This window comes from Epinephelus fuscoguttatus, linkage group LG6 (assembly GCF_011397635.1).
Source record: "Epinephelus fuscoguttatus linkage group LG6, E.fuscoguttatus.final_Chr_v1".
In the NCBI taxonomy this organism is placed as follows: domain Eukaryota; kingdom Metazoa; phylum Chordata; class Actinopteri; order Perciformes; family Serranidae; genus Epinephelus; species Epinephelus fuscoguttatus.
The window spans coordinates 15,875,978-15,902,553 of record NC_064757.1 but is presented as its reverse complement, the minus strand read 5'-3'; the positions used below and the strand labels follow the sequence as shown (position 1 = coordinate 15,902,553).

Genomic DNA, 26,576 nt, shown 5'->3' with positions numbered 1-26,576 from the left:
AGTCTGTGACAGGCAGTTTGTGTGAGCAGCCTGAACTGTGAAACATTCATTCATTCATTCATCTTCTAACCGCTTCATCCTCTTGAGGGTCGCGGGGGGGGGGGGGGGGGGGCTGGAGCGAGAGGCAGGGTACACCCTGGACAGGTCACCAGACTATCGCAGGGCTGACACATAGAGACATTCACACCTATGGACAATTTAGAGTCACTAATTAACCTAGTCCCCAATCTGCATGTCTTTGGACTGTGGGAGGAAGCCGGAGTGCCCGGAGAGAACCCACGCTGACACGGGGAGAACATGCAAACTCCGCACAGAAGGGCTCCCACGCCCGGGATCGAACCGGCAACCCTCTTGCTGTGAGGCGAGAGTGACATAGGGCTTTTAAAACATGTAACTGGATTTTTGCATCTTGAGTAATATCTCTATCATATATGGCTGCTGAGCCATGGACCAAAATCTTTTGAGTACCTCCACATATAATAGCATGATTTCTAAGTTTTAAAGTCCATTTCCTCCATGTTTACTGAACAGGAACAGTTCACACTGCACACTAAGATCAGAGTGCACTTCAGAGAGCAACACCAACAGCTGCATCATCTGCAGGATGTGATACCACAGTACATGCAATGTACTGTCATTGACTGAGGGCTTTCAAGCACCTCACTGAACTTGTCTAAGCCAAAAGCCCCACAGCTAGGTATCTGTCTGGTCTCTGTGGAAGTGAATGCATGCTTTTTCACCAGCACCACCCAGGTGCATTATTTATAAATTAACTAGTAAAAATTTGTACTTCAGACTATAAGAAATGGTGTTGCTGTATGATGGACCAAACAGTACGTCTGTTTTCGCGAGAGGCCTCCCCTGGTTCCTCTCCTACAAAAAGGTACTTCTTCTATGTATTTATGAATATGCAGTGAGGAGAGTTTCCACTACGGTAACGGGAAGCACACATAAAACACAATCTGTTTTTAGACTGTTTCCTCATTGTACTCTATTTTTAAAAAGCAACTCCATCTCTGACTCTCTCTGTCTGAGATGTTTTGTGCTTGTCTGCCCTCAGGTGGTGGAGGACTGCTAGACTGTATGATGTCACAGTATTTACTGCAGCAGCAGGACTGTGGCATGCCCTGTTTACTCACTCTACAGTGGTTTCCAGTAGAAGTGTTTAGACGTGTGCACTCACAGAGGGAGAAGCTTCTGATCCTTCAAGTGATAGTTGAGATTACTCAAACTTTCTCCTGTGCTCCAGTAGCTCCACAACTGAAATTAGCTTTTAGCTTTATTATGTGTTTAATTTTATTGTATGTTTACAAGTCTATTTTAATTATTATTGGCTAATAAATCTGTCAGTCTACTGTAGTATAGAAACAGTTCATGAATGACTGCTTAATATCACTTTATGGTTGTAAAGGGGATACAGGAATAAAAAAAATAACTCATGTCACTATTGTGGTGTAAATAATTGTTCAGTATTTTTCCTCCTTGGTGGTGTTTATACAAAACTTTAATGGCAGTTTAAAGCAAAATGCATGACCAGACTTAAGTAAAATTTTTGTGGGCTATATTTTGGCCTAATTGCTCAGACTTTCAGTTTGACAGAATTTTTACCAGCTTGATCCTGACAGTGAACCCATTCATCTCCACACACACACAGAGGTCAGTGTGGGCAGCAGTAAGGAGCCACTAAGAGATGGACATGTGTGGCTAGTACAGTTTGGGTGTGTGTTGGAGATATGACATATTCATAAAGGCAAAGAGCACTCAGCTTCATGACGGATTACTGGCGCAAGGAGGCAGACTGCTGCAGCGCCTGGAGAGCATTGGATTGTGGGTATCTTGTGTTTCCTGATAGACTCTGACAGTCGGTCAGCTGTTGCAGCAAAGTTTTGACACAGTCTGGTAGCTCTCTGTATCTGCTGTTTATTAGATGTTTAACCTCCTCGGAACCAAACTCAGTGCCTGTGCTTTTCATCTGTTTACTCCATCGACTGCCTTCCTGTAAATCAATCCGGCTTGTATCTCCATATTTGTAAAAGTCGCCGCTACACTAACTTGGAGCAACTTTCGTAATGAGTTTGAACGAGCACTCGTTACAGGCTCTGTCATGGAGAAAACTGTACTTGAGTCGAGCCAAGTTAAAAGCCACCAGCCGCACTTCAGCCCTGCTGTCCGGATTCGCGATGGTAAGTTCACTTCACTGGTTCATGTTACACAGTGTGTTACCGCATGAATGCAAACTCAATTTAGGCCGTGGGTATGAACCGCATATATCTATGTGACGCAGATGATTGTTTTCACGGGCTGTGGCGAGATGGACACTTCACAGGCCTAATGACGGCTTCCCCGCGTCAATATTTACCACTAAGCAGTGTTTGTTTCCTGTAAGGACGGTGTAATAAACTGCGTGAAAAGTCACAGTGTCTAAATTAAACTCGTCCGGTTAACCATGTGCGCCTTTGCATGATGCATCTCTAGGCATTGAGCGACGATAACGGATCAAGAGAAACAAACAGTATGTGAACTTCAGAGGGCTTGTCCTCACACCCTCAAGCCTGGGTTAAACTTCCGCCATAACAAGTAGACCGCACAGCAGCACTGCAGAAGCATCAACACAGTTCTTAAGATAAATAGATAAATAAATAATAATTATAATAATACATGCATTTTTTTCTATTTTTAAACGTGCAAATCAGCACAAATTACATATTTAACAAGGTGTCTGCAGGCCCTTAAAAAGTCTAAACAATGTATTGAATTTAACTTTTTAAAATAAATATCAGGCCTTAAAAGTTGTTAAATAGTCTTGGATTTGTGGGGTCTTAACATCTTCCCTGCCAGAGTATTATTTTTAAGTTGTCAGCCACTGCTAGCATTTTGGATCATATTCACTCATCTTTCAAGATCCACTAAATAATTTATCATATGAATATGTAAACAGTAAATACATGAAACTAAAGAGAAGACTTTGCGTTTTTAAACCCAAAAAAACTCAATTTAGTTCTATCTTATTCCATTTCTTTCTTATCAACACTTGAATTTGTGCATTTTCATTTAAAATAACAAGCAAAAAAACAACATTTCAGACAAAAAAGCTGAGAAAAATGCATTTTTGCCAGTCATTTTCAAGTACAAAATCAATGTCACATTTACATTTTTTTCTCATTTCCTTACATCAGTTTGAATTGTATAAATGAAAATAATAATAATAATAATAATAATAATAATAATAATATATGTCCGTTTCTATTTTTCATTTGCAAATTAGCACCAATTTTATAAATTTAACAAGGTGGCTGCAGGTCCTAAAAAGTCTTGAAATGTATTATTATTATTATTATTATTATTATTAGTTTTTTTTAATCATTAGGCCTTTAAACATATTAAATAGTCTTAAATTTGAATCTGTGAGGTCTTGTTTGCTACCAGTGTTGGAAGAAGTATTTAGATCCTTTACATCAGTAAAAGCGCCAACTCTCTAAAAAAATTCTCAACTACATGTAAAAGTCCTGCACTTAAAATCTTACTCAAGTACAGACATGCAATTGTTATAAGCAGAATGCAGCAAGTATCAAAAGTAAAAGTAAAATTGTGCAGTAAAATGACCCCTGTCAGAGTTTTACTGTTATATGTACTGTTTTAATATTACTGCTGCATTAATTTGTATGTTGCATTTTACAGCTGTAGATGGTTAAGTTGCTCCTTTTAACTCCTTTATAGTGTTGGGTAGTTTAATCCACAGCAATGCAACATATTCTGTAATATAGTTTATGTTTGTATGGTTGCTGTCCTGTGAGAACCACCTATTGCTAAAAAGTCAAGTTTTCACAGTGTCAGAAAAACAGCCCTGTTTTCAGCTTTGTGACGATGCATTTTTTCAGCTGATCCTGCAGGTTTTAAGTTGTTTATTTAGCTTAAGAAGGAGGAGAATTTTCTCAACAAATAAAGGAGCACTTTATCCTTCACTTAATCACAAACATTCATAATCAACACATCTGGAGATACATGGGACAGGAAGGGGATCTGAAACTGTAATCTGAAAAGTAACCAAAGCTGTCAGATAAATATATTGGAGTGAGAAGTACACATTGACCCCTGAGATGTAGTTGAGTAGGAGTGTAAAGTTAATTAAAATGGAAATACTCAAGTAAAGTCTGATTCGTACTTAAGTACTAAACTTGAGTAAATATACTTAGTTAAATTCTACCTTTGATTGCCACACACATTTTTCCTAATTTCTATGTCAAAATAAGTGAAGTTCCTCTGTGTGTAACTCCACATACCTGATATTACAAATCTTTAAAGCTACCACTGAACCTGATACTGTCTTTTTACTTTATAGTTGCATTTATCTGTTGGTAAAAAATATAGATTAACCTAACTCACTCTAATAACCATATTCCTGCATAAGCCTCTGAATGGGAGCTCATACACTAACCTTTTTGTTTTTGTGTTACTTACTTACAGTCTGAGTTAAAAAGTTAAAATGGTATTGACTGGGTAGGTGCATAGTCATATGTTAAATATGGTCATATTCAGTTATCAAGTACAGAAGAGACATTTTTCCTGTGTTTTCCCCAGGTTGCCATGGTGGAGGTACAGCTGGAGCGGGATCATAAATATCCTCCAGGGCTGCTGATAGCCTTCAGCGCCTGCACCACAGTTCTGGTTGCAGTACACCTCTTTGCCCTAATGATCAGCACCTGCATCCTCCCTAACCTCGAGGCTGTCAGCAATGTTCACAACCTCAACTCCGTCAACGAGTCTCCTCACGAGCGCATGCACCGCCATATAGAGCTGGCCTGGGCTTTCTCCACAGTTATCGGCACACTCCTCTTCCTGACGGAGGTGATGCTCTTGTGCTGGGTGAAGTTCTTACCCCTCAAAAGCAACACCGACGAGAACAATGGTACTATAAGTTCCGGCGAGGCCGCAGCCATCGCTTCCACCTGCATCATGGTGCCGTTTGGACTCGTTTTTATCATGTTCGCCGTCCACTTTTACCGCACGCTGGTGAGTCACAAAACAGACCGGCAGATCCGAGAGCTGGAGCAGGTCATTCAGCTCCAGAACCAGCTGGACCACAGGGCTGAGAATGACGACCTGAAGGCCGCCATCCATTTCCCTTGATCGTAGTCAGTTGGCACACAACAGTAGCGGACATTCAACAGTGCCTTTATTGTGAAATCTCTTATGAAAGCTTTATTTTTTATGTTAATGAACTGTGCTCAGATGCTTCTTATGGAATTACACGCTTAATCTGTCGAGTTGCTGTAGGTTTGACTCAGTCCACATTTGGATAGTACATGTTCACAAATTTCTACCTGTTATATATAAGAAAAAAATGTAATTTTACCTTTAACTTATAGGTAAATGTTTTGCTCTCAGGCACTTATTTCAGTGGCTTGAATTATGACATATCAAATCACTGTCTAACATCATGCATAAGGGATATAGCCACTTCAGGACACCTGCACTTAAGTGTACTATCATAGGAATTGGAGTGATACCCATTTATAAAGCTAAATAGCCAGCGAGAAATCACTGTACAGATTTACTGTAGTGATGAAAAGATGTTGTTGTGTGGTGTAGAAGAGGACCTGCTTTCACCAGCACAAGGAAAATCTGGGTTATATTGTTGCCCTGAGGAAGCTCCACGTGAAACCAAAACAATGACTAAGTTAAAGGTGCATTTCCTTGTTTAAATATGGCTCAACCAAACCAGAACTTCTTGTTAGATTCATGTGAAACAACTCTGTGGTGAAGCCTGTCTTTAGCTCAGGTAGACAGATAATGGTGCTGCTCCGTCTGTGCTTCCATGTGTTGTTACCGGTAGATTTGAGCTGTCACAATTTTATTCAGTGCTGCTGATGGAGGCATACTGTATAACTGACCACCACAACAGCATCCATCTGTGGCTAGTGTGTAAGATTTCCTCTGTTACTGATGTTTATAAATGGTTCATTCAAAGGTAACAAAAATACAATGATTCATATCTTCAGGTGATTATACACTAATGACAACATAGTTATGAATATATACCATTTCTGCCACTATATCCCCCTAAATTGCACACACTTGGCCTCTTATAGCGTCCCTGCTCTCATGTTTGCCTGGCTGTAAATTAGGCTTTTATAGGGAGCACTACCAAGCCGTTATTACCAACACGGATGTTCATATTCACTGTACAAATTGTCTGACTGAAATGACAGCTGTATTAGACTCATTGTATGCATGCTTTAAAACCAAAATTATGGAACAAGTTGCATCCTTTTGAAACATTTATAAGGTCTTAGTGCTTTTTTTTTTGTATACACACGTTTATTGGACTGAATGGTTGATTTCAGGAGCTTTTTATTTTCCCCTAGTTACCAGTTATTCTAGTTTGTGTCAAATGTTTGCTCCTTTCCCTTTCCCACACCTAGGTTTTTCAGTCTTCTGAACAATTTCCATTTTACTATTTGCAGAATCCTCATTTTTAATGAGGAATCTATTTTCATAGGAAAATGAAGTTTTAAACAAAACACTTTAAGGGTACTTCACAAAACAAACATTTTAGTCCAACAGTATTTGTGTGCAATCCGAGGCAAAAGAACACTTCTTAAAAAGATATAAATGCTAGTCAGGGAGTGTTATTAACCAAATTGCGTTGTCGCTGTGCACATATTTTTATAGCAAGGGTTCTGTAAAATCGATCTCAACTGCTTGATTTCTTGTCGCTTTTGTAATCTGTAGAAAATGGTTACTTGCTTTGAAGAAGTATTGTTGAATGTATTATTACAACGCATGTGAGTATTGGAAATGTTTTGTACTTTTCATAGTTTACAAGTTTGAGCATGCTCACACATTGTTTAGGTTACAGATTGTTTAAGTGTGGAAAATAGGCTGTTCTTTTTGTCCTGCGGCACATTACTGAATAGTTTTACTTAAGTTTGATCATTTTCTTCTTTTTCATCTTTGCTGTAACGTTGGTACAAAAATGTGCACATATTTATAGCTGTACGACAATCCTTGTTTATCATTCTCTCATGTGATGGTGTCGTGACAACATTTTCATAGTATATCATATCCCATAATTGTAACATGCTGTAATTATATCAAGGTAATGCTGTGGTTATTGTTGCAATATCTGTAACACCCACCCCCTACACATGGTTTATACTGAGTCATGGTAAAGTTTCTGTAGACATTACCCCCAAAATTTGCACTCAAATTGTCCAGACCAGATGATAATATCTCTGTGACACGTAGCAGAGAACAAGGAGTCATCAGGGGTCAGTAACTTACAGACTAGTTAAATGGTGGTTTTGCTTCTCCAAAGCACTGTTGATGGTGTTTCTGTAAGGCTTTTCACAAGGAATTAAATGAAGGCAGGTTTATTCATGTCAGATGCACACACTGGGACACTTCTGATAGGAATTTCCACATGCAGCTCGTTTAGAAACACATGCATGCAAATGAAAGGCATGTTTCTTCGGTTCATTGTTGTGGTTTATTTATTTAACCCAGTGTATGTTACTGTATATAGAGAGTTTCCACTGCTTGTGTCAATGCACAGCTTTAAAGTGATTTTATAGTAAATGCGCTATTGTAAGTTTTGCTTACGTGTGGTGTTTTAACCTGGTTACAGTCACCAGGATTTTTTGTTGTTGTTGTTGTTGCCTGTTTGAGAATAAAACACATATGAGATATTTTGGGAATTTTGTGTTAATTAAGTTTTTGACTATTTGCATGTATAAAAGAAACACCAGGAAAAACACCCAAGTAAACACAATGAATGTATCATATTGAATGTATTTTAAACTCTGATATCAAAAGGAAAACCACACAGGAAAGGTGTCCGGACATGCAGTTTGAGTGTACTGTCAATCAGTAGTCATGAGCCTGCAGCAGCACAACAAAGCACTCACACTCTTCTCTCTGTTATTTTTTCCACCACTCTTGTTTCCTTAAGCGCTGGTTTCGTTGCTTCTGTGAATAAGTTGTCCTCATTTTCCCTGTATGTGGCCGAGCACTCTAAGTACAGCACAGCATTTCCTTTTCATCCTCTACTCCAGCTTAGAATAGGGTTTTAATCCCACAAATTAATTGTGAAAAAAAAATGTGTGACTTTTCATGTAGCTCTATCCAGTGACACTAATAGTTGATCCCAGAGGAGTTTGTGTAGCTTGATACCTGAGTATATGTGATTTGATCAGGACTTTTTTAGGTCTGCTTTACACCCAATAAGGACAATGGGCACCCCATCACAAAAATGTTACACCTCAGGGTACCACTGAAAGACACTGAACACAGTTACATTGTGGTATTTTTGGGAGCATAAACTGCAAAGTGATGCATAGGTCAAAATGTAAGGTCATCCCAGTCAAATTTTGATAAATTGAGAAAGTGTTATTTTTCTTATAGACTTAAAACTGAAAGAAATTAAACCAACCACTAATCCTTCTCCAACCTTGACCATGGATTACTGAATGCTGGACACATGCCTAGGGGCCCAAGTGTCAGCGCCTCTCTTGGCCTTCACCTGCAAAACATCACTGCAATTACAGACCAGGAAGACACTCAAAATGACCACAAAGAGGTGTAAAGGAACCACATAGAGACACTAACTGACCACAAAGACACACAAAACCACAAAAACAACAAAACAGACAACAAAAGAGATGCAAACCAACAACATCTGCCCATGCTCTTGATCTGACATTGACAACATCAAAACCTGCATTTAAAATGACAAAGTCCATCATATTCAGTACTAGCACTGTGACAGACAAAATTTAAAAAAAGATAAATAAATAAAACAACAATTAAAAACAAAAACTCTCAGGTCATTCTGAACAACATGATTGTAGCATTTAACTTATTTTGACTAACGACAATAAGGCATGTGATTATATTGATCTCAACCTGTTGTGAAATGACAGCTCACCTTCCTCAGACCTGTTTAACAAGGTGAGGTCAAAAGTGTCAGTAGAGTGAGACCTCACCTGCAGTGTCATAGAGGTGTACCTGACCAGTTGCGTTTTCCTAACACTTGTGTAAAACAGAGATGCAACAATTTCCTGAAAGAAAATTTTTATTTTTTGTATCTCTTTATTCTGTTTATTTTTTCATTTAAATAAATTTAAGCATTCATACCTACTTTGACACCAAAATACAGAAAATACTGCAGAGACAGCCAGGTATAACTGACCTACAGTGTGCATTACTAACTTCTGGAAAGACTCCTTCAGTGTAAACTGTGAGCAGCGATGTTTCCTCACATCCCTTGTCTCCTAAAATAACAACCTTGAATTCCTCTTGCTGACTGGTGCTACATCTGTTTGCTCCCGATCCTTTCTGGGTCATGTTTTGTGAAAGACAGACGAGGAAGGATGTTTGCAGTGACTGCTGGTCCTGGCAGTGTATACACTGTAGAGATAACCCAGAGATAAACGGAAACCGCAGAAGCTAGTCACTGAATATCTTTTGTGCAGCAGCATGGAGGCTGTATGAACAGATCAAAGCATTTGGAAATGCTTTCTGGGAAACTCACACCTCGATACCCCATAATGTGCTGCATAATACAGTGCTCCACCCTCTGTCTGAATATCTCAAGTATTTAAACCTCTAATATAACTTGTATTAGCTATAATACCTTTTTGAGTAACTAATCAATGTATCTATACATTAATTATTATCTCAATCTATTGTCGCTGCAAATAACCACAACAATATACTACTGTACAATAATATAACACACTATCTATATTACGTTTTTATGCCTCCACGGAGGTATGATGTTTTCGGGTTGTCCGCACATCTACAATTGGCACAAATGTCCACTTGGACTCTAGGCTGAACTGCTCAGATTTGGTGGTCAAAGGGCAAAGGTCACCATGACTTCACAAAACACATTTTTGTCCGTAATTCAAGAACTCATGTCTTACTTACAACAGAATCTCACAGAAATAGCTAATAGAATTAAAATGATGACCTCATGACACCTTATATCCAAAAGGTCAAAGGTGGACTTGACTGTGACATCATAATGTTCTGCAAAAACAGTTTTCTGGCCATTACTCTGCCCCATAAGTGGTGACATTAATCTTGAAACTGTGTTGATTGCACAGATCTCCTGTGCTGCCGGGTTGAAGATGTGTGTGAAGCATCCATGTTTCAGAATTTGCAGCTTCCTTGCAGCAATATCCATATCTGAGTTATTGTCAACTGTCATGGCTACACAAGTCTGAAGAGACAAGGATGTAAACTGTAACTGCAACTTGGTTGGTAGATGCATACGACCAGAAGGCAATCATTTTAGTTATACAATGCAACTCTATGCCACTATATTTGATTGTATTCTGTTATCTTGTCTTTTATGTGTGTATATTATACATATTGCATATTAATGCAATTAATGCTTACTTATATTTTTATACTGTCAACATTAGGCCTGTGCTTACTTAATTTTTCATATTATGCATGATTAGATTCATTATGCATACAAATATACTTTACTATGTCACTTCAATTTTTTTAATTTTCTGTCAAAATGCTAATTAATAATAATGTGATGATGTAATACATATGTTACAGCACGCACTTTTCAATCTAAAATGTTTTTTTTTGAGTTTCTTACAAATTATTGTGTAATAAAAGTGCACAGAAACTCCTCACACCTGTCACCTGTAAGCCCACCTTCCTCTAACTTTTTGTATTCTTCCGCCTCACTGACGGATCTATATTCCGTCGCTGTCTCCTGGCGGATGAATCCATTGTTCAACCTGGGCGACAAACTGTGAAAACACCGAAAATCACAGCAGCTTTTCCACAATGTTGCTCCATCAAAGGATGAAACTTTGGTTCAGGTAAGCGAGATAAAACGTTTGGTCAGACCTCTCTTGAAATATTTCGACATGTTTCATGTTACAGCCTGTTGTCGTTTAGAGAAGGATAACGCTACAGGTGATGCTCTCCATCACCTGTCGGGGCGTGTTAACCTCCAGTGACGGACTAATGTAAGCTAACTAACGGCTGTGTTTGTCGTGCTACAGATGTTAGCATACGGCGTGTGTTTTGTTGTATTTTACAGGTTTTGACGAATGTAATGGAAAGCGAAAGACAAAGTACAGAGAGAGAGACGCCGCCTCAGCACTGGAGAAGTTGCAAGTTGATAATTGACCCTGCATTGACAAAAGGACTGTACAAAGTGTACCGTTATGATGGACAACAGTTTAACATACCCGTGAGCATATTTAAATATCTGTTTGTTGTCTGTCTCTTCATTAATAACCCCTTTTTAACAAGTACCCCCCTTATAATATTGCGCCGAACAGACACATATGTTTCCGTTATGATGATGGGTGTCGTGTCCCTCAACAGGTGGAGGACTTAGGTCTGTTTCCTGTGGAGGCAGTCAGAGATCCCCGCATCTGCCGCCTGTGGAGCAAATGCAACAAGACTGACCTTTTGATATCTAAATTTAAGGTCATCTTTACAGTCACCATCATAATCATAATAACAATAATGAAAAGAATAATAATACTTCTAATAATAACACTAGCTGTTGTTTTTTATTTCCTCTCAGGTTGATGAATGGTATGTGGGCCCTGTTCCTCCCAAAGAAGTGACCTTTTCCAGGTTGAATGACAATGTGAGGGAGGCCTTCTTGACTCACATGTGCAGTAAATATGGCAACCTTGAAGAAGTGGAAATATTTTACAACCCCAAGAACAAGAAGCATTTAGGGATTGCGAAGGCCGTCTTCGACACAGTGAGGGCTGCAAAAGACGCTGTTCAGTACCTCCATCAGACGTCAGTGATGGGAAATGTTATTCATGTGGAAATTGATCCTAAAGGTAACTAGGAATATTTTGTATATTTATGTGTTGAAAGTATAACTTTAACTGAAAATAATTGTTTTTAGTGTTTAATTTGCACTATTTTAACTTGTGCCCCATAAATGTTGTGTTCTGGTTATTTATGTTGTACCATAGTCCCAAAGAAATGCTCTCTCATCTGCAGTGCACAGAGATGTATGATAAAATGAAAGTAAACTTCTTGATAACAAATTTGTTGATTAACTGTAATGTGCACCCGTCCTCAGGTGAAAACAGAGCACGATATCTCCAGCTTCTCTTGCGTGGCCTTTATACTCCTTGGACGCTGCCAGTGGGCGGCAGTGAGCGAGCTATTCAAAGCTCAGTCGACACTTTGCTGGTAAATATTTTAAAGCTGCATATAATAGTGAAGTAATTGTATATGCAATATGTATAAACAAGCTGTTAGATATTTTTTAAGGATATTATTTCTCAGCTGTTGTTTTCTTTATATCATCCATCACTTATGCAGCGACAGGGGAGTTTTTCGAGCCCCACCAGCATCGCCACACCCCTCTCTCTGGACACAGCCTATTCCAGTATTTGGCAGGATACACCTTGCAGCTTTGGGCTTACACCACGTTCTCAGGGAACCCCCCGCACTCCTTGCTTGTCTGCGACTCCTCTCTCCCAGGACTCTTGCTACTCAAGTCTTCAGGCAACTCCAGTCCTCCAGGGGGAGCCCTCCACCTACAGTGTTCACAAGCCTTTAAGACAAGAGCTCTGTCATCGTAGGCCTGCGAGGTATCACAGAGGATCCAGTGAAGTCTCAGATGTCACTTTAATTTTGAAGCATTGCCAACCACAGCCACCACACCCCCTCCCTGCCCAAATACAAAGTGGCAGCCCGCGGTTTGCACTGTGGGGTCGCAGCGCACAATCCTCATCTCCCAGTAATACAGAACCTTCCTATAACCTTGCCTCCCCCTGTCAGGAGTCTAGAGACATGGTCACTGATACCTCTAAGACTTTACAAAGGAACTGCAACTCTTTCAGCATCCTGAGCATTAATTTCACAGCTGACCGGCAGGCTGCAGCATCCCCCCCTCCTGATGATCATCCATGCATAACAGAGTTATCTCCATCTGCTGGTAACTGTTCCTCTAGCAGCCCTCAGCCAGAGGTAGAGAGTTTGGATTCCCGCATAGAGAATTTGCTGACAAACAGCCAGATTACTGACCCCTCATACTTTGACAGAAAGACTTTGGCGGCTGATGAGCACTCTCAGGACAGCCCAACTTCGCCTTGCTCCACTCATACTTCCACTTTCTCAAATGACTCGCTTGTTTGCACAAAGACTTATGACTTCACCACCAGCCGCCAGTGCTCCTACAGTGATCTGGTGACTATCAATTCAGCATCACTGGTTGAAACTGAAGAGGATGAAACTACTCAGGCTGTTTTGTTTCTGACAAGAAATGCCCAGTCTCCATCTGACTTCACACAGTTTGAAAACAGAGCTCATGTACACAACGAAAAAGAGGCAGAAAGTGTCCGGTCATTCTCATGTCTAAAGGTAATTCCTCTTGATCTCTACGTACACCATCCTGATAATAAAAGTAGTAGTTATTATGTTGATATCTATGTAAAGGTATTTATGTTGTGCCTCAAGTTAGTTATTACTTGTCTTTTTCAGGAGTATCATACAGCAAATGAAGATAAGGAGCACTCAAATAACAGACTGCCTAGAGCTCTGACACCCGCAAAACAGATTGCCCCCCTTCTCCTGTCTCCATCCTTTTCTTCTCTCAACAGCACCACTCAACTCCCTACCCCCAAAACTCCTCCTGCTATTAAATCTGGGTGCTCCCACCCACCAGTCACCCCTTTCCCTTTCCCCCCTCCTCCCTTTCCCCCAGCTCTTCCACCTGTTCCTCCTCGCCTGCCAAATGGCACCATCCCCATCCCACCTCCAGGCTGGATCCCACCTTCAGGCCACCATACCAGCATCCCCATTCCTCCTCCCCCTATTCTACGTCCTCCTTCGATTCCTCCCCCACCAACTTTTCTTGGACCCCCTCCACCATTGGTGCCACCTTCTGTTCCACCCCTTGTGCACACATACCCCTTGCCCATGCAGCCGCCAGGTCCTTTGGATAAAGGGAATCCTCCAAGGCATGGCCTTGCACCTTTACCATTCCCTCGACCACCCTGGCCCACCCCACCTTTTCCCAGGTTTAACCCCTTTGTACCACCACCAGACTACCCGCTTGTGCGGGAAAACCCTCATAAGGTCACAGTAGAAAAAGTTCTAGAAGTCATCATGGAAGAACTGAAGTCAATCATTAAGAAGGACATTATGCGTAGAATGATCGAAGGGGTCGCTTTCAAGGCGTTTGAGGACTGGTGGGACAGTCAAGAGAAGAAAACAAAGGTAAATTCTTTACCTCCCATTATTATCTCATACAGTGGTCAATGAAGTCACATGAATGAAGAAAAAAATCTGTGTTCTTTTGGAGCCAGTAGGTTCATTGTTATTGATGTTTTATTTTTAAGATACAAGTTTCTCCTTTGAAAAGTGGAGCCGCAAGTGTTGAAGAGAGGAACAAACTAATAAATCCCCTCATGCATGTCAGTAGCAAGGGCAGGAAACCTCCACTGCCATCCTTCAAGGTAAACTTTTCCGTTTTTTTCCATTTACTGTAATATGAAGCACACTGGCATTCAACGTAATGTAATGTAAAATAACATTGTCATGCAGGTAAAAAAGAAAAGAGCTGATGATGCTGCTACATCAGAAGAGACAGAAAATATGTCGTGTTCTACTCATGAAAGCTCTGGTCAGTGCTTTTAAGGCAATAAACCCTAATTTACAATGTAATTACACTTTTTGGTTCTAGACTTTAACTCAATCAACTGTATTGCTGTCTTTCCATGTAGATGTGAAACAGAAGGATGACACAGTGAGACTTGAAAGAGCCAAACGCAGACATGCAAGACCACATGAGCTTGACAGTGATGATGATGAAGGGAAAGAAGAAGATAACACACTTCAAGATGAAGAAACAACTTCAGACAAAGTGGAGACTATTGTACCAGCTGATGATGATATTCAAATTCTGGTAAAAAGGGATTTTGCACAAAAAGTAGTAGTGGAACTACAAAAAGAGGCTTATAGTGTGCAGCCAGTATTTAATTTCAGTTTTTAAAAGAAAAGATGTCTTTGAGATTAATTAAATCGTTCCTTGAAATAAAAGTCTGGCATGTATTTTCATAAGCAGCATCGTTGGTCATGGTGGGTTACAAAGAGTTGAAAATAGTTAATTAGTTAATTGTCCTCATACAACTTTAGCAAAATCTATACAAGGTATTAATTCTCATTCTTCATTGTCTAATTAGTGTGACAGAGATGATCATGATGATGGTGATGACAGTGATCATCCTGAGGAAGAAAAGGAGTTGGCAAAAGAACACACAGATGATGAAGATGCTGACATCGTCCAAAGTAGTGATGGAGTGCAGTGCTTAGATAGCGGTATGTTAAAGTCATTGACAAGGACTTTGAACACTTAAAAATAATTCTGTTCCTATAGGTAAATATTTTTGTTTCTTTTTTCAATTGTAGAGACTTTTTCAGAGAGCAGCTCCTCAGAGGAAGGTGAGTACTCATCAGACTTCAACACCTCAGACTCGATTTCCTCAGAGAGCTTTGAGGACTCGTCCTACTCTGACTTCAGTCCTGAAGATGAAGACATGGAGGAAGACGGTGACGGGAGTGGTGAGTGTATAATCGTATCATCAGATGAGGAGTCGATGGAGCTGGAGCCCCCTGTCACCCCCTCAGCCCCGCTAACCCCTGGTGCTCAGCTGGAGCTGGGCTTGCAGGACTGGGCAGATCCATTTCATAGGGAGGGAACTGCTGAGAACCAGTACGCATCCTGTCGACAAGATGCCTGTTGTGACTTGGATATTATGATGGAGCTCCAAACCAGCGAACCCCAGGACCATCTACGACCCCCGTCACCCATAGGACTTCCAGGTGGTATGTCCAGCATGCTGTATAGCGGTAGATGGAAATAGTTTACAGCATGACGACAGCTCTAATAATGTTTGACGTCAGACAAAAATTGTATGCTAAATTTGCATTCAAAGAAGTTTCTATCATATCCCAATTTTCTGGCCCCTAATGGGAATAAAATCAACGGTAAAGGCATTTGCAGCTATTGTTTGAAATAAGTATAATGAATTTATCCTCAAGATGCATGATTATAATGCATGATTGTAATGTTTTTTAGAGTCAACATGTTGATGTTTAGCATGTGTATTGTTTATCATGTTCACCATCTTAGCATGTTAGTATGCTAGCATTTGCCAATGAGCACTAATCACAAACTACAGCTTTGGCTGATGGGGATGTCATAATTGTTGCAGGTATTTTTTAGCAGATATTCTAAGTATATGTAAGTATTGGACAAGCAATAGAAGAAAGTCAGAGGATTAATATTATTACAATTCATCCTCTGGGGACCATGACTGGGGGGAGAAAATGGTGGTGAAAATGTGATTTTTTTAAAAAGATATTTTCTTGTTATTTGTCTGTGTAGCAGTGGAGCCACACCTTGATGTAGAGATGGAGAGCCCTGAATGGACAGAAGAGTCACCAGGGAACGTAGAAAACCTGAGGCCCCTCACTCCTACTGGCTGCTTGCTGGACAGCGACCGTGACCTTCTGATAAGAAGCAAGCCCACATCCCCAGCTGTGGAGGAGGTGGAAAGACCACAGACACCAGGCAAGGGGATAGTGGCTGAACTGGAAAGTGTGGACTCTGCAGATGAAGTCCTCTCCCTCTCTCCAACAGGCACTGAGCTCGTCCTAGCTCCTTCTGATCCCCTGACCTCGTACCCATCATACCAGGATATGCCCAAAACTCCTGGTAGAGAGGATAGATGTGGATGGACCTCCTACATCTCTGGGAGAGCTCCAGCAACACCAGGCAGAGAGACGACCATGTCAGAGGGTAGCACAATGATGTGCCAGACTGTCAGCAGCCCACCTCCTGTGCCATCCCTGTCTAGCAATCCATATATCACAGCCCCAAAGACTCCTGGGAGAGACATCATCCTACCCCATAGAGCCATAGTCCACAGGAGAAAAACACAAATGGTGACGACCTTACATCCCCTTTTAAATGATTCTCTAGAAGGCTCCCCCATCTCAGTGTCCTCTGTATGCAGCCTCTCAGAGTATTCATCTGACTCTGATCATGGGAAGGGCATGATCAGTTCAGGTGGGAGATTGAGGCCCTTGCAGGGGCTGGAGAATGTACCTGGCCTTCTGGATGATGAGAACAGGACAGAGACAGAGACGTCCTTATTAAGGAGACTAAATTGGAGGAGGTTAAAGAGGAGGAGGAACCATCATCAACGGAGATCACTGAAAAGAATCACTCACTCCGCTCACAGGCATCCTTACAGGTGGCGTACACCCTGTGAGGAGAAGAGGATACTTAATAGTGTTTGGAAGAAGGGCCTAGATGAAGAAGATATGAGGCTGCTGCGGTGTACATATGAAAGGCTGCAAGCACGGGATAATGGCTTTGGTTGGATCAGTGACACCCTGTGGATACCTCACCCTCATATCCTTTTTAACTGGGGTTCATGTTGAAATTAAATTAGATCTAAATGAGTCAATAGTAGGTGAACTAAGTAACTGAACCATAAACAAATGACCGAGATTAATTGTATTATGTTACGTATGTTATATTTAAATTCTAATATTCTAGAAAAAAGTCCAAACCCTTACAGCCAACACTGTAAATTGATTTGAATTGAAAGTTCTGTTATTGAAACATCAGTTTATACATAATTAAGTCCGATAATTTTGGAACCTTATTTGCTGTAAATCATATTCAGCGCTTGACATCCTTAACTGCTATGCACTGACCAAAGTCCTTACAGAGGGGAGTGAGGAGCTCAGATCCTGGTTGCCAAAGCACAGGACCGGCTCTGCTCGCAGTGAAGGATTCTACAAAATCAGCAGAAAAGATAAAATGAAATACCTCAACAACACAAAGCTGACTGCTGAGCTTCCATCTACAAGTACTCAGGTATCGACAAGTCTCATTTCCCAGTTTATTCCATTCAGTGCTCAGTGTCAACCAAGGCTGTTAAATGAAGGCTGTGACATGCTCTCTGACTCTTATCAGAGCTCTTTAGGTGCATCCAGCCTGACAAGTTTTTGGGTACACTCGAACAGATGGCAGCTGATATACAATAGAATTTTTTATATAGAAAACATTTGTTTATTGTCTTTCATTGAAGGCCTTTTCAGTAATTGCAGAATTGTAATTCTCACCCATATCTTTATTGCACATATAAAACATATTCCAACCCAAGGCCGACTGCAGAGGCCTCAGCGAAACGAAACAGTCATCCTCATGTTCCATGATAGTGCACCAGCTATTGAGCCATTTAGCAACTGCAGATCAGATTTTACTGGGCATGTGTTGTACCCCAAGAATATGACAAAATATGACGCTGTGGCTTCTCTTCTTTTTAACCTCCTTGATGTCAACATATATTTCAGCAGGGAATGTGCATCCCAGCCCAACAACCAACCTCACTGCGTGCCGGATCTGACTTCAGGTCTGAGCAGCGTCGGCTGCTGTCCTCTTTCAGCTGTGATAGCGACCTGGTCAAGTTCAACCAGCTGAAGGTAAGTGAATTATTAGTAAAGATAAGCACACTCAACTGAAGAGGTTATGTAGAATGCAGTAATTTGAGTGATGACCTGAGAGGAGTAAACTGTCTCATCAGAATTTGCAGTAGTTGGGGCACATGTTAATAAATGGCATGTGTCTTGTTTTGTCATTTTATATATATTAGTTCCGAAAGAAGAGGATTTGTTTTAGCCGGAGTCATATTCATGAGTGGGGCCTGTTTGCGATGGAGCCAATCGCAGCAGACGAGATGGTGATTGAGTATGTGGGCCAAATCATCAGACAGGTAAGACAAAGTCACACAAATGACAAGGCGTGGAAATACATTCATACTGTATAATGCACCCGCCATTTGTAACAAATGTCACTTACATGCTTTTAGGCAAGCTGCCTTTCCCCTGTTTGTTTCCACTGATTGGACCAATGGCCCACTGGGACCCACTGGTTATTCTGGGTACTTTCCAGGAGTGTGAGCAGGGTGACAATGATAAACAACACTCACATGGATAGGCACATCTGTTTTCTTTTTCCTCAGGTCATTGCTGACATGAGGGAGCAGAGATACGAGGAGGAGGGCATTGGGAGCAGCTATTTATTCCGGGTTGATCAGGACACCATCATTGATGCTACAAAATGTGGGAACTTAGCCAGATTTATTAACCACAGCTGCAATGTGAGTAAGAGTGCTGTGTCTGGAAACTGAAGTGTTAAATAAGATCAATATGTTGACAATTGATGTCAGAATCAAATCCATATTTTCCTCTTACCTGTGGTGCTATTTAGCAGTCTAGATTGTTTTGGTGTGAGTTGCTAAGTGTTCGAGATATCAGCTGACGAGATGTCCGCCTTCTCTTGAGTATTATGGAACAAGATGGCCAAATGTGCCAAAAAATACATTTTCCTGTGCTTGGTGATGCGGTTGTCAGGTGTAGCTTGGTAGAAAGAAAATAGTTCCTACATGAAACTGCTCATAACAAGGTCTGTGGATTATCTTGAGTAACTGGTTCATGATTTTGGGAAAGAGACATTGCTGTTGAGTTTTTCAAATGTATGTATTTGCCACTTTGAGCACCACATGCGGAGTGACAAAAAGTTCCAGACATCTCCAACTTTCCGCAACTCACACCTAAACAATCTAGATTGATAAATAGCACTACAGATGAGAGTAGTTTTTCTCTAATGCAAAACAACCTTTTTGTTTTGCAGCCTAACTGTTATGCAAAGATCATCACTGTGGAGTCTCAGAAGAAGATAGTGATATACTCCCGGCAGCCCATAAGCATCAATGAAGAGATCACATACGACTACAAGTTTCCGATTGAGGAGACCAAGATTCCTTGTTTGTGTGGAGCAGATAGCTGCCGGGGCTCCTTGAACTAGTCTCTTATGAATTGTCCTGATTATGTCAAGAGCCAAAGTTGCCTGAGGTACTGTACAATATAAACACAGACCCTGAAGATGTTTCAAAAAAGCCATTTTAATACTATTAAAAACTGTATAGTCAATAACAGGAAGCTATACAGCAGCTTATAAAAATGCAGAGGAGTGGTGGTGCTGCTCAGTGAATAATGATTTAATAAACTGTCCCAAACAGCACTTAGGACAAGAACAGAACAGAGCACTTCTTGGAACTTTATCAGTGGAGGTCTGGCATGAAATGCTAATGCGCCACCTAATAATGACTGTTAAAACAAACATTTGGTTGTACATTACAGTTTATGAAGACATGGCAACCACTGTTTCACACATTGCAATTGTCAATTCACAACACAGGCACTCCAGACGTCGTGCAAAGGGGCACTGTTACAATAAAGTGTCTGCTGACCTTATTGTCCAAATGATAACAAACATGTATAGTTAAATGTTTTCATTTATGAGAGCTGAAATGGGGTTTTGCTTGAGTCAAGCTTGTATGAATGATTATGGTTTTCTTAAGAAGATATACGAGAAAGTGTTGCATAATATTATTAAGTTGTGATGTATTCCTGATAACTGATACTAATTCATGAGATGATCTTTCACCAACATCAGGACAGATTATTATGACATACTTTTTTGACATGTAAGTTAAATGTTATTGTGATAAAACATGCAAGTCACACAAAAATTAAAGAATAACTTTGCTAAACATGTTTTGTGTGTTCTTATTGTATTAGAGCATCGATGTAGAACATTATTACATTGTAATACTCTGAAACAGTAAGCAGGACCCTTTACAGACAGTGTAGTAGCATAGTAAAGTTTAGTTACTGAGACTGTCCAAAACTCTAAAGCTATGTTAACATTGGCATCACATGTCCTTTGAAACTCCATTTGGTGTCAGGACAGTCAGATTTCCTCGAGCATGCTGGTCTGCTTCGATGGCTTGAAAAAGAGACTTGAAGTTTCCTGCGCCGAAGCCCTGTGGATAAAACATGTATTTAAGTTACTGATATGGCAGCAAAGTCAATCATCTTCACAGCACAGATGTTAAATTGAGATAAAGAAGCATGTGCTGTGTAATTTCTCTTTCCTTGTAAAAGTTGTTGTGTATCCAAGGTTGTCCTCACCTGGTGGTTATGTCTCTGAATGACTTCCAAGAACACGGTGGGACGATCCTGAACCGGCTTGGTGAAGATCTGGAGTAAATAGCCATTTTCATCATAGTCCACCAAGATCTTCAGCTCCTGGATATGAGTGAGATCACAAGATAACATTTGTCTATTGTAATTAACGTTTCATTTGGTTGTAAAGCTGAATAGTTGGCTCTGTATGTTTTCTTTTTATACACTCAGTTGATGCAGACAAAGACAAAGCTCTTCCAAAGCACTACACTGCATCTGCACCACCACCTGTTACTAGATATGGACATACATATAGTTATTGCTTTAACCAAACATGAAAACATGAGGTTCATACTAGAATTGTTTCAATACCGACATCAGTACAGGAAACACCAGTACTGCTTAAACTAGTGGATCGTTACTTCACACCTGTATGAAACAGCAGTTTTCCCAGAAATCAATTCTTCTTTGCCGCTTTAAAACAGTAACCTAGACAGCAAGTACTGCTGTGCAGCCACTGGCACCTACTTTTACAGAGCTGCAAAGAAGAACTGATATCCGGTAAATAGTGCAACGTTAACTGCAGGCAAAATGTCAGCAATTTGGCAATACTTTACACAGCAAAATCCCACCGGTTTAGGGCTTAACCTAAGCCATGCCAGACAACAATTATGACAGTCATTTCACATCCATATAGAGTTAGTATACACCTGTTAAATTTTTTTAAATGCTTTCAGATTAGTACTCAGTATGGGCTGATATATAAGTTGAGGTAACATTATTGGAATAGTTGAAGTATGATCTTAGTTCTGACCTGCAGAACATCCAGGTCCTCTGAGATTTTGACCTTTGAGTGTTTCAAGTTCTCCCTCAGCTGGTCGTAGTAGGTGTCTGGCACACTCATAAACTCCATCCCACGCTCCTTTAGGTTACGAATCTGGAAAACAGGGATTCATCAGAGCATTAGGATTAGGGTTAGGGTTATATTGTCATTGCTTTTGGGCATCTACATACAAAGCCAAATCGTTTTGTAGACTTACTGCAGTAATGATATCAGATGTGTTCATGGCTATATGCTGCACTCCAGGTCCTCCATAGTACTCCACATACTCCTGTGAGTGACATTGTAGGACAAGGATAAATGTTGTTGAATAGTTTATGCACAAGTGAATTGTTTGGAGTCCATGCATCTGTTAGAGTGTAAAGAACATACCTGGATTTGAGACTTTCTCTTTCCCATGGCAGGCTCGTTGATGGGCATCTTCACAGTCTCCTCATAGTTTGCCACAACAATGGAGCGTAAGGCACTAAACTCTGTCTGAAGCTGCTTGTCATCCACTGACCAGAAGCGGTGAAAGAGAAGGTTTCTTTGATACCTGTTAGAGCACGAACCAGAGATCAAGTTCAAACAACATGGTGGGCCAAACACTCATAAAGTGTCTCTTGTAGTGTTAACATTCCCCATGTTGAATCATTTTAAATGCTTAGTTTTTTTCCTCAGTGCACAGCCAGCACAAGATTTCTTTTGTTTTCATGCCTCGAACTGATGCTACTATTATTTCATGAGCTACATGAGAATCGAAGAATTGCGGCCTAATAAACATAAAAAAGTGACTTTTTGATTAATGAGCCGGCTCCATGTGGTTCCTCTCCCCAAAGAACCTCCAGCCTGTGTTACACCCCTCTTTCCAGGATCAACCAATGAGCTTGCTCAATTAGAGAGCTGCCTTTCCCCGCCTTTTCATGGCCAGATAATGGGGTAAAAACAAGATCCAGATGTGGAAATCTACTGGAGACCCACTTAAAAAACGCAAAGTCATGCTGATCACTAACTTGTGCCAAAAAGAAAAAGAAAAACAGAGTTATGTAAGAATCAGACACCCTTCGATCGTGACACAGAGACATGAAGAGCAAGTGTGTTGCAAGCCTCTAAACACTACAAGAAATAGTAAAGTCCATTACCACTCCACCACTGGAACCATCTCATCATCTGGTTGGTTTCCCACAACGTGATCAATGAAGTTCAGGTGTCCACTTGGCCTGTGTGGGAGAACAGGAGCATACAGACATATAGTTATTCTTCTGACTTGATCACCTTATAAACATAATAACGACATATGTACGCTTACAGTTTGGCTAATGAAGGATCCTTGAATATAGGGGGTTGAAAGCCTGGCAGAAACAACCCACTGTATCCGCTCCTCTCCACAAATGTGTGTGTGGTGTCACCATACTGCAGCAATCAAAGGCAAGTGTACAATGTAGGACATTTTAAATGTGCTAAATCAAAATAGTGACTAAAATAATCAATGCAAATTCATACTGAGTGACTTGTCTTACCGTTTGAAGCACGGCCAGCCTGACTTTACCATACTTGTCCTCCAGGGTGTAGGGCTCCTTTACAATGACTGCACCTCTCTCTCTGGCTTTCTGTGAATCAGGATATATGGTAAGTGAAAACATGAATCCAGCAGATTTCATACAGCAAATAAATGTAACCTCAAAAGTGAATAGTGAGTTAGGAAATAGCTGAGAATGCACATTTAAATGAAACCCTGTTATTTTACCTGCACAAGGAAATCACAGTCCTGCACTGTAAATGCAATATCCTTCACTCCATCCCCATGCTTGACCAAATGATCTCCCATCTCTGAGAAAAGATGAGAAAAAATCTTTAGCCACACAAAGTCAATTATGCTTTGTTCATCTTAAACACTATAAATGTATGAAGTAATGATTTAAATGTATTTCTGTATGTTTTATTAATTGAACTTTGCCAAATCTATAGGAATGACATAGTAATATTTCCGCGATGTACATTAGTACTGTGCACACTACTATTATTTGACGAAAGCATGTCAGGATATATCAGGAATATCTTTATGCAGTTGTTTTTATTGATAATAAGGACATAATGACAGGAGCTCAGTGTTCTTCCAGCAGGATATTTAAGGTGTAAAAATGTATTTTAGACATAAAAATGCATACAAGTTTTACTTGAAACAATAAAATAGTGAGGTAAAAAATCATGAAATTAAAGTATAATTAATAAAAATCTTGTAGATAGTCTCCCAAAATACGTGCAAGAATTAAAATCCAGTGATCTGCATTGTGACATCTCTCCTTTTTGAAGTCTCAAACCAATGTATGTATAATTTTATTCCTGGAAATTGTAAAATCTTCAAAATGATTTTACTTGTGAATGCCAGATAAATTGTGAAAAATTCATGTAAAACTTTAAAATTACAGTTATTTTATTTTTTTATAACTGTTTTTTGAGTCATTGTTTTTTACTTGAAAATATAGAGGAGCCAGCTTCTGATAAGTACTGTACCTTTGTTTCCAGGATTGAGGGCAGATGAGAACACATAAATGATCTGTGAAACACAAATTGAAAACATTGACTCCTCCTCTATCATTTGATTCACTCTGTACAAAGAAACCGTTTGAGTCCAGTATAGTTATGTATTATATTTAGTTATTTATTTGACAGCTAGCATTATAATCCACATTGGTCAATTAAACTGTACATTATGAGATCAGTAATGAAATTGGGTTAAACTAATTTCTATTAAGTATACTCACTAAAAGTCAAATGCCAATTCAACTTGCACAGAACAGTGTTTGCCAGTTTTGTTATTGTGATTTTCTCACTGCTCTGGTCTTAAGGATGACGTGTACTGTTACTTCCGGACTGAGGATCGTTTACCTTGCCTTGTTTGACTACATGAGACACCACTTCACGACTGCCAGTCTCCAAACCCTGGTAGACGAAAGGCTCAAATCCCAGCTTGTTACAGTAATATGATGCAGCCTGTTGAAGACAATGATTTTTAGTCAGCAGAAAATCACAGTGAAGGTACAGTGAATTAAACAGGAAACAGGTTGGCCTCAAACTCTCTGACAGCTCCATCTCCTGGTGAATGTTGAGGCCTGACACAACTTGTGCTGTGGGAAATTTAGTATGTGGTCTGGGGTTTTTACAAGCTGTGTCCCCTCCACCCCTCTGGGGAACCAATAGCCTTGCTGAATGTACAGTCTACCCCTCTACCTGTGTGAAAAGTTGGTTAAAAACCAATACATTTGAAAATAATAATTATTTTAAAAAAGTTAGGAGTTCACTTACCTGTTTTGCATTTCCAACCCAGAATGTAAGGTGATCAAAGCAGAGGAATCTGCCCTGCTCATGCTAAAGACAAGAAGAAATAATGATCATGGGTGGAAGATTTACTTTTAAGCTTTTGTCGCAGCAAGTTAATTAGTTAAGAAAAAGGGAAAGACAGTATGTAGCAAAATTAACACCAATAACTGCAACATCACTTATTAACCTTTGTTCAGTAGTACAATGCATATGATTAGGTTACCTACCTTTTCACCTTTATCTGTGTATGTTGTCTGTAATCAAAAAAGCACATCTTAAAGTCATTACAATACCAAGAAAAAGAACGGCCATGCTCAGGTACACTGACAAAGGTCTCCTTATCACAGGTAACAAAAATCATCCATCTAAAATGACTCAGCTGTGAAAGGTAACTCACCATCTTGCTCCTTGTAGCCTGACCTGACTGTCAGAATGAAATTTACAAAGAGCCTCTGAATTTTAAAGAGAAGGACGTTTCTAAATCCACACCCACCAGTAAGGAGGAGATATTGGAGGAGGAGAGGAGGAAGAGGAGAAGGAGGAGGGGGAGGAAGAGGAGGAGGAGGAGGGAGTATTGATGCACGTTGCACTTTTGCACAATGATTAGTTGGGAAAAACATCAATATATCACAGGTCTGATCAGACCTCATCATTGCTTAATTCACAGTCAGTTCAATGCAACTGACTGTGATGCTTACAATAAATGCCATATCTAAAATACATATACCTTGATTTTTTTTTTTTTGCAAACTTAACAGCTTCCCTACTTCACTATGCAACCCAAATACAAAACAACACATACATAACTGTTAGGGATAAAAAATGTTTGTCCAAACATGTTTGAAATTACAGATGTTTTGTTCCTAGAGGACGGGCATGTGAAGACCATATGTTAGTATTTAGTGGCAAGAGGAGGCGCACTCATGGAGGACTCTCATTGGCTTGCTGGGGTTGAGTGGAATGAACCTTAAAAAAAATGCCCCATCCTGTCAATCTTCCTCCACATGTTGTATTCCAATAATTAGGGTTATTCCAATTGAAGAGTTACAGAGAAGGACACAAGGCTGTTGTATTACACCTAAAAATGTGACGCATCTAAAATCCATTTGTAGTGGTTAAACTCTGTTTTTAGGACATTATAGGTTGAATTAATGAGTTTCAGCTGGTGCTAAAGTGCAGGTGGCAGGCTTTCAATTTGTGCACTTTAGGTAACACATTATTTTGATAGTCGACCCACAGATTGTTTACAGAGTATTTGTAACATTTTTACAGTTTATTAGTTGAGATTCCATAATTTAACTGTTTCCATTTATTATGTAGAGTACTATTAAAAATAAGATTTAAGATTTATTTGAAAGCTAGACCATACGTTTGT

General features: G+C 40.0%; 3 protein-coding genes across 6 annotated transcripts; 2 read left to right on the top strand and 1 right to left on the bottom strand.

Moving 5' to 3' along the window:
* The first annotated feature begins 1,812 nt into the window (after nt 1-1,812).
* LOC125890303 (calcium release-activated calcium channel protein 1-like) lies at nt 1,813-7,697 on the top strand. The gene is made up of 2 exons (XM_049578869.1): nt 1,813-2,183; nt 4,579-7,697. The coding sequence occupies exons 1-2, from the start codon at nt 2,070-2,072 to the stop codon at nt 5,125-5,127; spliced, it is 663 nt and encodes a 220-aa protein (XP_049434826.1). The 5' UTR covers nt 1,813-2,069; the 3' UTR covers nt 5,128-7,697.
* Nucleotides 7,698-10,735: 3,038 nt separating this feature from the next.
* Nucleotides 10,736-20,769, top strand: LOC125890301 (histone-lysine N-methyltransferase SETD1B-A-like). 4 transcript variants are annotated; one of them, XM_049578867.1, is made up of 18 exons: nt 10,736-10,847; nt 11,072-11,224; nt 11,362-11,466; nt 11,567-11,837; nt 12,086-12,198; nt 12,331-13,374; nt 13,495-14,232; nt 14,355-14,471; nt 14,560-14,638; nt 14,739-14,920; nt 15,198-15,333; nt 15,424-15,837; nt 16,403-17,434; nt 17,739-17,905; nt 18,388-18,513; nt 18,684-18,803; nt 19,053-19,190; nt 19,724-20,769. In XM_049578867.1, the coding sequence occupies exons 2-18, from the start codon at nt 11,087-11,089 to the stop codon at nt 19,895-19,897; spliced, it is 5,094 nt and encodes a 1,697-aa protein (XP_049434824.1). In that variant the 5' UTR covers nt 10,736-10,847; nt 11,072-11,086; the 3' UTR covers nt 19,898-20,769. The 4 variants fall into 4 exon arrangements, with proteins under 4 accessions (XP_049434824.1, XP_049434822.1, XP_049434823.1 ...); XM_049578865.1 differs by having other exon boundaries at nt 15,424-15,840; nt 19,724-20,768; XM_049578866.1 differs by having other exon boundaries at nt 18,385-18,513; nt 19,724-20,767.
* A 13-nt stretch (nt 20,770-20,782) lies between these two features.
* Nucleotides 20,783-25,611, bottom strand: hpdb (4-hydroxyphenylpyruvate dioxygenase b). Its single transcript, XM_049578868.1, has 14 exons — nt 25,599-25,611; nt 25,429-25,455; nt 25,187-25,249; nt 24,770-24,874; nt 24,395-24,437; nt 23,628-23,710; nt 23,401-23,490; nt 23,190-23,293; nt 23,023-23,100; nt 22,274-22,436; nt 22,101-22,172; nt 21,875-21,997; nt 21,067-21,183; nt 20,783-20,918 (listed from the first exon to the last, which is right to left on the bottom strand). Exons 1-14 carry the CDS (start codon nt 25,599-25,601, stop codon nt 20,808-20,810), a joined length of 1,182 nt encoding a protein of 393 aa, XP_049434825.1. The 5' UTR covers nt 25,602-25,611; the 3' UTR covers nt 20,783-20,807.
* Nucleotides 25,612-26,576: the final 965 nt, after the last annotated feature.